A 16,369-nucleotide genomic window follows, 5' to 3' on the forward strand; every position below is an offset into this window, starting at 1 on the left:
TGGAGGGAGGCCCGGGAGACGCAGGGGAAGCGCGGGGCCGGGGTGAGTAACAGTCCGGCCTGGCCCAGTGCAGGCAGGACTCAGTTGGGTGGTTGGGAGAGGAGGGGGGCGACCCGCGGGGCCAGGCGACGGGGGAGGAAGCGGCCATGGCGCTCGGCGGCTCTGGCGCCCCCGAACCCCCCGAGCCGGGGCCTGCAGCAGCGCGTACGCTGGGCCCAGCCCCTGGCTAGGCACGTCTGGGCTGCCCAGCTGGTGCTATCCCGCGGCGGCCCCGGGGCGGAGGCATCGGCAGCCCAGCCCTGTTCGTTCCCCTGCGGGACGGGGGGGCTGGGGCCTGCTGCCCCCACTCCGGGGCCGCCGCGGGATAGCACCAGCTGGGCAGCAGCCCAGACGCGACTGGCCAGGGGCTGGGCGCAGCGTGCGCGCTACTGGGTCCCCGCAGCAGGCCCCGGCTCGGGGGGTTCGGGGGCGCCAGAGCCGCAGCCGCCGAGCGCCATGGCCGCTTCTTCCCCCGCGGCAGTGGGAGCTGCAGCAGCGGCTGCTCCCGAGTCCCGCTGGCCGGGGGTGAGAACAGCCGCCGCCTGGCCCCGCGGGCCGCCCCCCTCCTCGCCCTACCACCCAACTGAGTCCTGCCTGCAAGGGACCAGGCCGGACTGTTACTCACCCCGGCCCCGCGCTTCCCCTGCGTCTCCCGGGCCTCCCTCCAGCGCTTGCGGAGGAAGGTTTTTTTTTTTTTTTTTTTTTTTGGCCCCGCCCCCCGCCACGCCCCCCCCCGGCGTCACCCCCCGCCCCGCGTCCCGATATTTGTCTTTGGTGATCTGGTCACCCTAATTGTTTGCATATCCACTATTTTGCATAATAGCTATTGTTATGGACTTACATGAGAGGCTGCTACGTTTAAAATCCTTTCGGGGGAACATAATGTCAGCTGTTCATTCAGATAGAGAAAGTTGACTGTAATCAAAATTGTGTTTCATGTTCCTGTACTTAGTGTTTTTCTTACTTTGCACTAAAATGGATTTAGATGGAAAATGTTTGGGATGCATTACAGAAGCCTCTTATGAGAAGCATCTTACCTATCCAGAACAATTTGGATGCCTGCAGAGGGGTCTTTCTACAGTATCCCCCGCCATGTATTGGAATAGATACTGGGGCTATGGTAAGTAATGTAAATTCTTGCTTACAATTACCCATACATTTTAACACAGGGCGCAAGTGTTTGACAAATATATTTGTCCTCTTTGCATTGGATTTTCTCCTCTGAGACCAAGATATGGAATTCCAAGATCATTCATCCATACTGTAAAGCAATTTCATGCTTGGTAATGAGAATGAATGAACATTTTATTTTCCCAAGCTAATTGCTTAGAATGAGACAGGGATCTTATAAATTAATCTTTTTTTGCTCACAAATACCACAGAGAATAACAAAGGGTGCTTCTAGATTGGGCAGAAGTAATGTGCAGATATATGAGTGAGCTTTCCAAATGTGATTGGCTAATTTTGAATATGTAGGAAAACTTAGTCTGGACAACAGATTTGTTGTGTTTCACTTGAGGAAATAAGTTGTCATTACATAAGTATGCTGAGGCTATATCAAAGTTGGTAGCTACACAATTCTCCAGCAACAACTGCAAAGTTTGAGATTGCTGTTCTAGCGTATACCTGCAGTATTATATAGTTCTTGTCAAGACAAAGTCTTATAAAATGCAGTAAGTTCAGGGGAAATACTTGACACATTATTAAATGTTTGGTTTAATTTTTGATAGGACTTTCCCATTCTTATTGTGGGAAATTATTCAGGAGTGCAACTGAAAATGAGATTTTTTTTTTTGGCTGACCAGTAGCACAGTCCAGTTAAATTAGGGCCCCATCCTGCCGGGTGCTAAGCACCGTTACCTATCATTCTGCTCAGTGGGAGTTTTGGCAGAGCCAGGAATGTATGAGCTGTGGCGCAAATGTAGTATCAGGCCTACAATGGACATGTATGAGAGGGTTTGTATTTACATGGCACATTTTCATATTTACTTGGACTGCAAGATAATACATCAAATTTCAGACTGTCTGAGAACAATAGACATGAGTAAAGTCTTTGTAAGATATATGTTGGGAATAATTTACTGTTTCTGTTATAATGTTTCATTTTTTATTACTTATTCTTAGGTATTTTTTTATTTAAAACATTTTTTTTTGTATTTTGTGATTGACTTGTGAATTTTTAACAAACTTGTTGTATTATAAATTACCTGAAAATATTTTCTCAATCTATTCACAAGCAAATATATTGCTCAGTAACTTAATGTGTAGGAAATGGAGAGAGAACAATTGCTTGGAGTACACCTCAGTAATTCCTAATTCCTTACCAATAAAATTCACTTATGCTCTTAAATAGCTGGAATCACCCAAGGGCCACCCATTTATAGATTTTTTTTTTTCATTTACCCATGCAGTTGTTTTTATGTTGTTAAGCATCATCCATTGAAAATTTTGTGTATAATTGTTGGTACAAAATTATCCATGTTGTGCATACCTTTTTCGGTCAATGTGGATCCACAATGTTAATAATAGCTAGTAACACATCAGTGTTTCTCCCCAGCCTTGCTAAGGACTCAACAAAAACACAGTTCCTCAACTCACCCAGGGCCACAGGTCCCATGGTTTTTCCCTCCTTTAGTTCTCAGGTTAAAACAAGGAGGAGAACATAAAAATGAGTGTTAGAGTGGCATTATATATATATATAGTGTGTGTGTATAATATTATATGTAGTGTGTGTGTGTGTGTGTGTGTGTGTGTGTGTGTGTGTATACAGACACAGTACTCATATAATATAGGAAAGTGAAAGTAGTCCACGTGGGTTTTTTAGCTTGATAAAAGGTTAGGCACATAATATAATAGTAGCTCTATCATAGCATATTGTAGGTATTCTGTAAGCATAAGCATTTTCAAAATAGATCAGGCCCACATTTTCTTGTGCTCAGTGCTTGCAATTGGGAACAGAATTTCAAAACAGCTAAAAGAACCGGCAGCTCCCATTGTGACATTTAGAGCTAGATTTTCAAAAAAGCAGAGCGCTCAACATGCTGACGACTTTTGAAAATCTGGCCAGTTACGTAAGTGCCGAAGTAATCTAAGTTCCTTTGAAAATCTAGCCTCACTTCGGTATATGTTTCTTTTCCAAAGATACAGCTTTAAGCAGCTTTTCTGAGAGCTTAAAAAATTTAACCTGTTGGCATAAAATGCTGCTTTTTCATTCCAGACAGTTATAAAAACACATACAAATCTGGCTATCCACAAATAGCGTGTGAGAGACGTCTAGAAGAAAAACAGGATTTGTCTAACTCTCTATATACCTAAGCAAGGAAGTAATAAAAATTTAGCTCTATTCAGAAGGTCATGCAAAAGGTAGTCATTAGTACTGAAAATGTCACCTTGTGGAAGCTATCTATTAAAATGATACATGGCGATAGCACTAGCTAAAATGTAGCTTCCATGGATTTTGGGCCTAATCCTGTTCTTAGTGAAGTCTTTGGCAAATCCCCACTGACGATGCCCTGTACATACTACAGAATCTCTCTTCGTGCACATTTGATCGCTATAAAACTGCTGTGCACTTACATAGTGCTTTCACTCCAATGATCTCAAAGCTCGTTATCAACATGAATGAGTTAAGCCTTCAACACCTTTGTTAAACAGTTGAGTAGGTGAGGAAAATGAGGCACAAAGAGATTAAGGGCTAGAGTTTACCTTTAGGTACAGTCCTGAACAAGAGTAGCACTGGTAGTCACCGGCCCTCAAAGATGTAACTGAATCACATTTGCTCCCAGGGGATATTCATTTTCTGCTGAGCTTTACCAGTAATTAATGACCATCCTCCCTATGTTGGCTCAACTACAGTGGCCAGCAAATTAGAGGCATTGAACCAAAACTGTACTTCATCCACCCCCATTCCTTGTCCCTCCCTGACCACTTTCTACTCTGGGAAAGGGGTAAGCAGACAGACAGCTCCACCTACATCTATGCACCTGGATCTAATGAGTGGGATCCTCCTTCCTGTTCTAGCCACTTTTTGCCCTGTAAAAGGGCCTAAAAAGCCCTGGTTCAATGTGGGGAGAAGTCTCGTGGTGCAGACACTGCAGTAGGGAGCCATAAGTCTGCAGTGAGGTGTGTGTTGCGGCTGGGCTGCAGCATGTATGGTGTGTAGATTCTGGGCAGTACTGAAGCTCATCGGACAGCCTGAGAAGACTGCTGGAACTCAGACAGCTCTGGGAGGCCTGGCTAAGTTATGCAAGGGGCTTCTCCAGCCCCCAGAGCAGGAGGGTGCAAAGATGGATTAAACGACATTAGCCTCTCCTGACTCAGGGCTGCAAGTTCCATACTGCGCCTCTTAGAGGCACAGCTCAGAATTTTGCCTGAGGTCCGGATAGCATCAGTAGGGGCCCTGAGGGGGGTTGTTATCCTTTTTGTTTCTTTTGTGCAGTTCCATATAGTTTGAATCACACTTTAGTTCTAAGTTACTTGACCAAAGAGACATGAAGTTTGTCGCGTGGCCTTGACTCCTGACTCCCAATCTTTTGTCTTAACCATAGGGCCATCTTGCATCTCTCAGGAGGGCCTTTCATTTGAAATTTTGAAGTCTGACACACTCCAGCACCACAATCCTTTCCAAATTTTTGTTTGTTTGCAGACAATATTCTCCCTAGTAATTCCTAGCCCATCTGTAGATCTTCTGAGGCAACTGAAGTGGCACTGTTCCTTTGGAAAGGGTTTGGAGGAGTTGTAAGCTAGCCTGGGTAAAGGGGAGATGGTGGGTTTGCCAGTATTCACTCCAGAAAAATGGCATATGAAGGTGTAACGTTACTAGATTTGCTGGTACATTAAATCACGTTGGAGTTGGATCAGTCCCTTTGAAGTCAATGAGCATCCTTCTATTGTCTTTAAAGGGAGTTGCATTAGGATTATAGAGAGAACTACTGTTACAGTGGGGTGTGTAACAATACTTGCATGAAAAATGATGTGTTCATGCAGGATTACCAAGGAATTAATTTCTTTCTCAATGTCTATAACACAAGTGTTCATGAGAGTGGGACATGTAAATCTGCCCCTTGTTGAAGAAAAAAAGAAAAGAAGCAAGCATAGATTCCCAATCTAGTCCTATTAGAATATTGTCTAAGAGGAAAAAGTAGAACTGATTTGGTGACTGAAGGTAAGGAACAATCTGATAGTAATGGTTTTGCTAATACTGTTATTTTTTTCTTGAGCACCATCTATGTGATTACACTGTGAAAATGTAGAGGAAGGCACTGTCCCCTCCCCACAAGGATCTTCTAGTTTAATGACACAGACAATGCATTCAGACAGGTTACATATAAACTCTCTCTTTCGCATGCGAATGGCAGTGCTGGTAGCACTATCTATTATTAAAGTTGCCCAACACGTCCCATGTTTTCAGTTGCTGGTAACTTTGGCAAACTTGTAATCATTTGGGCTGAAATTGTCTGTGCTAGTTTGATGCCTCAGGCTGGATATTGGGGGGGGGGAGTGAGGGGATAATTAACAAAATAGTTCAGCTGTTTCAGAGAACAAGGATAAGGAAAAATATTTTATTTTGCCCAGGTAAAAAATTCTGGCAACCATTTCTTTGACAAACTTAAACTCCTCCATGCTTTGGAGCAGGGATTTGAAATTTGGCAGGGGTGCCCTTTGTGTCAGTGTTGTGTCTCTTGCTGTCCCCATGAAAAATCTACCAACATTTGGCCAAGTTATAAGCCTTTGAAACAAGTCTTTAACAGCTAAATTCCCTGAAGGCTTCATCCCCACTGGGCATGCTCCAGTGTGGGGCTGAGAAGGGTTTTCCTGCAATTGCCGCTCTGGACTGTTGTGTGCTATACCAGGTCTTGGCACCTGACCTGAGAGCAGAGAGCCTCTCTCTCCTGCACTCTCAATGGACCAGGCAGTATGGAGGAGGAAACTGCCAGATTAGATTGCAGAGGGGATAAGAGGCGGAGGCTGACAGAGGGGAGGGAAGCTTGGACTGGCTGGGCAAGGAGACAGGGACAGATTGTTGGGGGAGACTGATAATGGCTAGATAAGCAAACTGGAACTGATAACCAGTAGGGCTGGGGGAGAAAGGGAAGACAGACTTAATGGTGGGGGGCTGGGATATTGGGAGAGAAGTAGAACTGGCAGGGCAAAGAGACTGGGACAAGTTAGCTGGGGAGGGGCACACTGAGATTGGACAAGGAGATTGGGACTCGGGGAAAGACTAGGATTTAGATGAAGATTCCAGAGGAGTGAGACTAGGACTTGCTGGCCAAGAACATTGGGACTGGAATCAGAAGTCTGAGGAGTGGAGACTGGGACTGGGCATTAGTGGCAAGGGAAAGGAGAGACACATGGGAGGGGAGAAATGGGACTGGTTGGGTAAAGAGGTCAGAACTGAATGTGGGGAGGGGGTGAGACTGGGAGTGAGAAAAGGGATTGGGACCATAGAAAGCCCAGAGGGGGAGACCAAGACTGCGATGAGAAGCCTGAGTATTAAAGAATGTGCCTGGGAACAAGGGATGGGGAAGAAACAGATCTGGGACAGGGGCATGTCAGAGGGGACTGGGAAGAAGGGGTCCAGTTTGGGGGCAACAGATAAATGAGTCTGTGCCCACTAGAAACACTTCCCTCCAGAGCCTGCAATGGAACCCAAGATATGAATTTCAACATTCCTCTGCTATCAGCAAATGCCTGGAAACCTACTGGCAAAATGTGTATCCCACCTCCTCTAGTGCTAGTCCACAGAGAGGAAGACAATCTACTACTGCTATGAGTTACTTGGATAGCTCAAGTGGTAAGTATGGTGGATCAAAAGGCTCCAACCCTGCTGATGACCCATGTTGATGTCAATATGATGCCTCATGATAGAATTATTTTTCCAATTTGCTTTTTTAAAAACCTAGGGAATTGCACACTTAAAAACTAAGTTAAAATATGATTAAGGTTACATAACTGAGCACTACAAAGTTTGAAAATGCCAGAATTAAGATTGCCTGTGCAACCTTAGTTCAGTCCCCCCACCATGCATATGTATTATAAGAGAGTCTTTAATTATATTATCATTCCATCAGACTCCTGACTCATTCAGGATGGATGGTGCTCAGGAAACGAATGATACCAGTGGAATGAATGTTGTCTGTAGGACCCGTGACTCATTTGTTGCAGAAGCTGGAAGGTGTTCAATGAATGGAGTGGGGGCTTGTAGGAAGACAGGATGTTCTGATGGTTGAGGCAGTTGAATGCTGACTTGGAGAATTGGATTCTATCCCTTCTTCTGACACAGAGTTCCAGTGTAATGCTGGGCAAGTTACTTAAACCAAACTTTTCAGAGGTGGTCACTAATTGTATGTTCATAATTTTTTGAGTACCTGAATTGGTACCCTGTGGCATGCACTACAGTGGTTCTGCATGATCACAGCTGGGACTAAAGTCAGTGGGAGCTGTTCTTTGATCATAAAGTGCTATAGAATGCTAAGTACTCTGAAAAACCAAGTCCTAGATATGCCAAAATGAGTAGAAACTTTTGTCCTTAATCTCTCTGTGCCTCAACTTTTTTACAGTGGGGATAATACCTTACTCCTTAACCTCACAGGGCTTCTGGAGATAAGATAACGGTTTGCAAAGCACAGTCATACTATACTGATGAGCACCACAGAGAAGCCCATGAAGAAATTAATAATTCTTCCGAGCAGGATTTGAATAGTGTACAATAAATAAGATACGGGGCCACACACTGAAAAATGAGGAGAAAACAAAATATTGAATAACTGATAGGGCTGTCAATTAATCACAGTTATCTCACACAATTAACTCAGAAAAATGAATTGCGATTAAAAATATTAATCGCGATTAATTGCACTTATAACAATAGAATACCAATGGAAATTTATTAAATATTTTTGGATGTTTTTCTACATTTTCACTATTGGTTTCAATTACAATACAAAGTGCACAGTGCTCACTTTATATTACTTTTGATTACCAATATATGCACTGTAAAAATGATAAACAAAAGAAATAGTATTTTTCATTTCATCTCATACAAGTACTGAAGAGCAATCTCTTTATCATGAAAGTGTAAATTACAAATACAGATTTTTTTTTTTTGGTTACATAACTGCACTCAAAAACAAAACTGTGTAAAACTTTAATGCCTACAAGTCCACTTGGTCCTACTTCTTATTCTGCCAATGAGGTGCCACAGGACCCTCTGTTGCTTTTTACAGATTCAGACTAACACGGCTACCCCCTGATACTTAAGACAAACAAGTTTGTTTACATTGACAGGAGATACTGCTGCCTGCTTCTTATTTACAATGTCACCTGAAAGTGAGAACAGGTGTTCGCATGGCACTTTTGTAGCCAGCGTTGCAAGGTATTTATGTGCCAGATATGCTAAACATTTGTATGCCTCCTTCATACTTCGGCCACCATTCCAGAGGACATGCTTCCATGCTAATGATGCTCGTTAAAAAAATAATGCATCAGTTAAATTTGTGACTGTACTTCCTTGGAGGGAGAATTGTATGTCTCCTGCTCTGTTTTATCTGCATTCTGCATATATTTCATATTATAGCAGTCTCAGATGGTGACCCAGCACATGTTCGTTTTAAGAACACTTTCACGGCAGATTTGACAAAATGCAAAGAAGGTACCAATGTGAGATTTCTAAAAATAGCTACAGCACTCGACCCAAGGTTTAATAATCTTAAGTGCCATCCAAAATCTGAGGGGGATGAGGTATGGAGCATGCTTTTAGAAGTCTTAAAACAGCAACTCTCTGATGTGGAAACTACAAAACCCAAACCATCAAAAAAGAAAATCAACCTTCTGCTGGTGGCATCTGACTCAGGTGTTGAAAGTGAACATGCATCAGTCCGCACTGCTTTGGATTGTTATCAAGCAGAACCCATCATCAGCATGGAAGCATATCCTCTGGAATGACGGTTGAAGCATGAAGGGACATATGAATCTTTAGCGCATCTGGCACATAAATATCTTGCAACACCAGCTACAACAGTGCCATGCAAATGCCTGTTCTCATTTTCAGGTGATGTAAACAAGAAGCAGGCAGCATTATCTCCTGCAAATTGTAACCAACCTTGTTTGTCTGAGTGACTGGCTGACCAAGAAGTAGGACTGAGTGGATTTGTAGGCTCTAAAGTTTTACATTGTTTTATTTTTGAATGCAGTTTTTTTTGGTACACAATTCTACATTTGTAAGTTCAACTTTCATGATAGAGATTGCACTACAGTACTTGTATGAGGTGAATTGAAAAATAATTTTTTTTTGTTTTTTACAGTGCAAATATTTGTAATAAAAAATATAAACTGAGCACTGTACACTTTGTATTCTGTGTTTAATTGAAATTAATACATTCAAAAATAGTTAAAATAAATTGTATTCTATTGTTGTTTAACAGCCTGATTAATCACGATTATTTTTTTTAATCACGCGATTAATTGTGATTAATTTTTTTAATCGCTTGACAGCCCTAATAACTGACCACTGTCCATCCTGTGCACTGAATGAGGCAGGGGCCCTAATGAAAAAGTAATATTTGATCATTTAAGTAAAGACTGTATCATAATGCATACGTAGAAGGGAGGAAAATTAAGGTTGTCCAGGCAACTTTAATTCTGGCATTTTCTTAACTTTTGAGTGCTTGACTTTTAACACATTTTTGTGTGTGTTTATAAAATACATATAAAATCAGTAGGTTGAAAGTAGAGCCATGAAACAGTGCATTTTTGATGGTTTTACTTTATTTTATTTCTGGTGGGTGTTTTTGAAAGAAGAGGATTTTATTTTTAAATGGAGGATTTGAAAGCAGAAAGGAAGCTCATCTAGTGATACATATCCATTCTCCTAAGCATTTCTCCAGTAAGGTTCATTATCTAATGTATATATGGTGATCTAGAGCCTGGAACCTCCAGGCAGAAAATGAAGCACAGCATTCACTCTATATACATTTTACTACTCTCATCAGTTTTCCAGTCAGTTTAAATAACCTCGTTAGGTATGCAGCAAAATCCTGCAAACTTTTCTAAAAATGCTTTGTTTCTTTGACAGCTTATTCATTTTAAATAGTTCAGGGAGCTGCTTGCTTAATTTTAGATACTATCAGCAATTAAATATTTTGACAAATTAGCACCAGCTTTATTCTACTTAAAATATTTTGACAGATGGGAAAATGTTTCAATCTCAGTTCAAAATTATTTTGAAGTAGAAAAAAATTGGAAAGAGGTAGATTTAATCTTATCTTTGAAAACATCACATTCAGATGCTTCTCTGATACTGTGGAATACATGGGACTTAGGGCTTGTTTTGGTCAATGATTGCTGTGTGTGCTGCATATCTTTTATAGTCACAATATTTTGACAAGAGAAGAAGATCTTGGGGGTTATTGCTCTATATGCAAAGGATGTATGGACTATAAGCAAGAAAAAAATTCTCCCTTTGTTATTTTTAAAATGTTTTTGATTTTATTACTTGTTCTTGAAGTATAATAGTGGATGTATTTTTCCACACTGCAATAAGCACTGCAAGGCCAGATTCTGCCCAAGTCCATTGACTTCCATATGGAAATAAAGTTAAGCCAAGGCAGAATTTGTCCCAATGAGAAGAGCTGGTTGGGAATTTTTCAATGAAATGTTTTTCATCAGAAAATCTGATCTATTGAGATGGGTTCTAAGGTCCAGGATAGAATTTCCGGTCAAAATGAGAACAGAGAGCCCCCAGGATAGTCAGTAGCCGGAGCACTCAGCCATCCATCCCCATGAAGAATGTGGGAGACACAAGTTCAAGTTCACATTCCATGTGAGTGCCCTAACTACTGGGCTATCGAGTCAGTATTTTGTTGGCCCAATGAATATTTAATTACTTATGCAAAGTAGACAGCTCTTTAGCCCGGTGGTTTGGGCATTTGCCAATCAGGCGAAATAGGGACTAGAACCTGGGTCAGCCCCATCCTGGGTGAATAATCTAACTCTATGTGCATCCGTCTGTCCCCCTCCCTCTTTTGCTTTTTTGTTGTTGTTTGTTTGTTTTGACCCAAATTTTCAAGATTTTGACCCCAGTAGAGACTCCTAACAGTACCTGAAGCCTGCAGGTGGTGTAGAGGCAGGTGAAAGTATAGTACTGTTTCTCTTTTCCCCCAATGAAAAAAGGGAACAGGATGCTAATCTCTAGATACTGTGCACATGTATATGCACATATTCCCTCTCATGCACACATGCGCGCACACACACACAGTAAAAGCTAAAAGTACCTTTGTTAAATAGATTGAGAAGTTGACTTTCAGTGTTGGACTCCAAGGGTTGATGTCCTAACACAAGTAGCTATACAGCACAAGTCACTGCCATGACAGCACTCTGTCATTACCAGGACAATGCACATTACAGTACACAATATTCTTATAAATGTCAGCAGTCTGAGTGTAACTGAAGTGGTGATAAGGATTCCTCATCTGTGCCTCTTTCTAATGCACCCAAATTTAGAACCTAGATGAGCTAATAATGGCAAATGCTTAGGAATTCTTTAAAAGGTGTCTATACCATCTTATGGACCTTTTATTGTATGCATTTGGATGTATCTTATCTGTGGAGCTCCTATAGACTCTGAAATAGTCTGAGGGAGTAGTCTGAATAAACAAGGATAATAAGCTCATCCTAACTTTGCATTCCTGTGGTATGTTTTCAGCTTTTATGTATACAAAGCAGTTATTTCACCATTGAACAATGTGTTTAAACCATTTTATTTTTAAGAGTTAAACTAATTTGACCCGCTGAAAAATCAGGGCCAAATTTACCCTAGTATGACTCTGTTAGCTCTGTTGGAATTACAGTACACTGGAGATGAATTTGGCCCATGATATTCAGTGTTTGTTACTGAACTATGCAATGAAGTCAATAGTTTTTAATGACCAATCCTTTTTTACTGAGAGGATTTTCCAGTTTGAAGTAGTACAATTTACTTAATCAGCTGTATTTCAGAGTCCAAATACTGCTTTATATGTGATAGATCTCATCACTTAAGAGCAGAAGGCTGTCATGGAAATCAGCTTTTTAAAAATCCTGTCACTTTAATGTATCTTTAACAGAATTTCCATTTTCCTCCATTGCTCTTTTGCAGTTTTTTTCCTAACCATTAAGCAGTGCTTTGAGTTAGCTAGAATGTTTCAATGCAGTGAAGCATCTGATGCGACAATTTGAAGTTTGATTGCATGCACAGACTTTTAGTAGAAATTTCTAATGTTAACAAAATGGATAAAATGGCTGAAAAAGATAAAAACTGCTTGGACTACTGACAGAACACATCATATACAATGTATGACTTTCAAGTAAACACTGATTACACTGCTCTACAGCCAAAATGCTTCTGAAATAAGTGTAGTCAAACTTCACTAATTCTGGGTCACTGAGAACGAAAATGATGCTTAAAATTGTTGATTGGCTCTAGTTTTCAAGATATGCTATTGGGTCAGTTTATACGACCCTTGACTTGGGAATGGCGGAGGATAAGTGAGTTATAAAGGGAAGGGATCTCAATTTAAACCAGAAATGACTAAAATACATCTTTGACTGGATCTATGAATCTATGACTGGGTTTGACAGAGTTAGACACAAGCCAAGAAGTGCCGAGTAGACACTGAATAGGACTAAACTATGTACATAATAGTTTTTTGCCTTTTGTTTCATAATAAATTTTATTTATATAACCCTTTTGCTGTTACATAAACAGGGCAGGTGAAATATTATCATGTAAAGCAACCATAAACACATGAAAAGACCTAGCTTTACAATTTGTGATTAAAACTCTACTATCTACACAATATACATAGACATAAAATGTAAAAACTTAAATATCTTAGGAACAGTAGCCAATCAGTTGTTTTAATTGTCATATTTGAATTCAGCACATCAAAATACATAATAAATAGCACATTTTATCTCTGAAGCAGACGACTTCTCAAAAATTGTAGACCAGTGTTATGGGAACAAGTTCCTTTAAGATGAATTCACATCTCAAAATGTAGAAATGTGAATTAAACTTTGTTGCTCTTATCGTTCATGTAATTGTCTGTTTTCATCCTTCAATAGGTAATTATTTATGCTAAGTATATGTAAACAGAAGCATGCTCCTGTATAACCTTCCTCTAGCTTTTCACATCAGAGTCGTAATTTATTACTTGAACTTTCTCAATGTGGAATAGGCAAGTAGGAGGAAAAAGCAAAGCATAAGGTCCTCTCTGCATCCATATATCTAAAATACAAGAAAATGTATCAATTCTGGACAGAAAACAATAATAAACTTTTTAAAATGCAGATGATTTAAATGTGCATGGTAATATTTTTATTTATTTATTAACGGTAAATGGGAAAGTCCATTTTCATGACAAAATTATACTTTGACCCCTGATTGTCACATGTTAAGGCTTTTGAATTTCTCAGGTCTTGTTAACATTATATTCAATGCACATCTCAAACAAGTTCTTGATAATGATAAAAGTCAGCATCCTGTAATTATAGCAGGGTCACACAATGGAAGGCTGTCTGTTGTCAGTCTTCTGAGTTCGCAGTGTTTTGCTCGTTGAATGGTAGCCAGAGATAGAAACTACTGTAGAAAAACAGACATCATGATGATGGGTTTAATATTAAAAGGGGTGCTTATCATGGTCGAGTTTGCAAGCTCTTGATAGTACAGCATTTTTATTAGCTGTTTTATGATGATAGTTCCTTGGGGGAGAGAGATACTGTATTTTAAAATGCCAAATACTTAATCTGTAGTCCATCCACTAAAACTTGAATTTTCATTAGCTGGTGATGTTGCACTTGACAGTTTTTACTGTCATTCCACTGTGAATTATATATTTGAAAACCAATTGTACTGTGATCTGAGATGTCAGCTCTGGCAAAAAGTGCTGTTGTCCACCACCCAGTGCACTTTCAGGACACCTCTTTAGCGTGGTTGGAGGCATTATAAAGATAAAAGGAGCCAGTGTTCAGTGTGGAGAACAAAAGAAGTATCAGTACAGAGATTAGTCTCGTCTAGACATTTTAGAAATGTAGTATTTACATAACCAATCCACATGATTATTTATTTATTATTTATATGGCACTAGCGGGTTAGGTACTTTACAGTCAGTTATGAATATATTTGGTCAGGCCAGCAAAGGTGTTAACTGAGATCAATGGACACCAATTTACACCACTTCTGAATCTGGCCCAAAATCTTCTCCTCAAAGAGTTTACCATCTAAATAATCGATGTAGAAACTAAGGGATGTTGTTGAAAAGCTGTGGGGCTCAGTTGTGGTGATTTCTTTCTTTCAGAAAGAGAGGAATTTCTCTCTCTCTCTCTCTCTCTCTCTCTCATTAATATAACACTTCTGTCCATGGAGGATTAAGATTTGCAGACCTTTTGGCAGAAATGCTTTTTCAGAAGGGACTTGGAGTAGGCTAAGTGAATCAACATAGTGATTCAACACAGGAATAGACATGGTGAATCAACACAGGAGGAGGGTTCCAGGCATTGGGAGAGTGAATGCTGGGAAAAAGACAAAAAGGTGGAGATAGAGTGGGGGTGCTGAGTTTCTTTTTCTGGCAGTTAAGTTTTCTTTAGCTGCCACTGTTTCAGCTTAGTTATGTTTCAGTCTCTATGACTTTTAAGAGCTATGGGGACATGCCAAGAAGTTGCATTAGACTGCATGTTATACACTGGCAAAAATGAATAAATTGGAGTGTTGTGCAAGTCTTGAAATTGTATTGCCCTTAAAATCAGTGGTCTTATTAGTGGTATTATTTCTGTCAAGTTATGTGAAGTGTTCTATGGCATTGTGTAGCTGCTCTTTGAAACTGAAGGAAGTCCTGCATCACAGGTTTTGAAGTGGAATCTTTGTACTTTTGGCTAAATAATTTGAAAGCATTATGAAAATGTCTCCCATGACACAAAAAATCTAAGCAAGGGAAAGGAAGTCTTGCGCGTGATTTTCCTTCACTTGTTTTTCATTTGCCATAGCATTTGATGGCTTTGCACATTAGTCCCCTTCATTGATTTGCATGTAAACTAAAGTCCTTCAAACTGGCTTGACAACTAAACTCTGCACAATACAGTAGATCTGACTAGAGCAGACAAAGACATGAAGCTTTATTTGTAGAACGAGAGATTATCTATTCTGCTGAAGCTTTAAAACACGGTACTTTCCTATTTATGATTACCCTCCACAGTTAATCACAGGGCAAACAAATATTTAACCTACCTTAGAAACACAGGATGCCAGCCGTTAAAGTAGCAACAAAACCAAATAGGGGAACTTATCTTGCAACTCACTATTTATATTTGTTACTATTTATATGTATATAGTGCCAATCTCTGCTAGATGCTTAACAGACTTTTATTTGGGAGTGGGAGTGGAGAAAAGGCAGCAGGTAGGACACAGTTGCATAGGTAGACACGAGGAGGAGGTGGTGGCATAGGGGAGTGGGACCAGGAGAGAGCTGTGAGCACAGGGCGTGACTCTGCATGGAATAGGAGAGAGTAAGAGGAGGACCTGAAGGATGGAAGGATTTGTGTGGCTTGGACAGAAGAGAGTGGTGAAATAGGAGGCAGAGTACAATAGTCTGGATTTAGCTCTCATGTCCACTCCACTCCAAAAGAATTAACCTAGACAGAAGGTAGGTGGTGTTGCTGCCATCTGTCCTTCCTCTCAGTTTCCACCATGGGGAGCAGTTTTAAGTTGCTGCCCAGATTCCAAAGGAGCCTAGGTGGAGGCTTCTGAGGGGGATGTGCTGACTCTGCATGTTCTCCAGTTACCCTGCCCCTTCCCAATAGTGGAGCTGCCAGCTTTTGGGGCCAAGCTTGCTCTCTTGATGGAGGGGAAATTTCAGCTAATTTCAGCTATTTTCTGCTACCACAACCTGTTCTCGCAGATTGTCCACCCTGGGAACCTGCCCCTTAGGATAATCCTTGAAAAATCTGACATAACTTTGGCCTGAGTCTGGGCCTATGTTGTTGTGAGACAGCCCCTTGAAGACTTTCTTTAAAATAAATGAAATTAGCCACATTTTCATGTTTCTATTGAACTCCGAGGGCTAAATCAGGATTGGGGCACAGTGATGAGGTGTCCTCTCCAAATACAGAGGAAGACTACATCCACCTTGAAGAGCTTAGACTAAAAAAGAACTTAAAATCATTGTTTAGTCTGTGTTAACTAAGAAATATATCTGGAAATTAATTTGCCTTCATTATTGGAGGCTTTAGATTTTGGGGATGAAAAAGCTGGGTGCTCTCAAACTTCTTGCAAGAGTATACAGCACAATGGAAATTT

At 40.7% G+C, this 16,369-nt stretch overlaps 1 protein-coding gene across 5 annotated transcripts in view; it reads left to right on the top strand.

Annotated features, from left to right (window-relative positions):
* The window catches only part of HDAC9 (histone deacetylase 9), a 650,822-nt gene that overhangs the window by 123,551 nt on the left and 510,902 nt on the right, over nt 1–16,369 (top strand). For 3 of the 5 annotated variants that reach the window (XM_065583250.1, XM_065583245.1, XM_065583251.1), the window contains one exon: nt 1,025–1,159. The exons of the other annotated variants lie outside the window; for them this stretch is intronic. In XM_065583250.1, the coding sequence (XP_065439322.1) occupies nt 1,025–1,159 (135 nt within the window). The remainder of the gene's footprint in view (nt 1–1,024; nt 1,160–16,369) is intronic. 5 annotated transcript variants of the gene reach the window in all.

This window comes from Chrysemys picta, chromosome 2, assembly GCF_011386835.1.
Source record: "Chrysemys picta bellii isolate R12L10 chromosome 2, ASM1138683v2, whole genome shotgun sequence".
NCBI classification, from domain to species: Eukaryota; Metazoa; Chordata; order Testudines; family Emydidae; genus Chrysemys; species Chrysemys picta.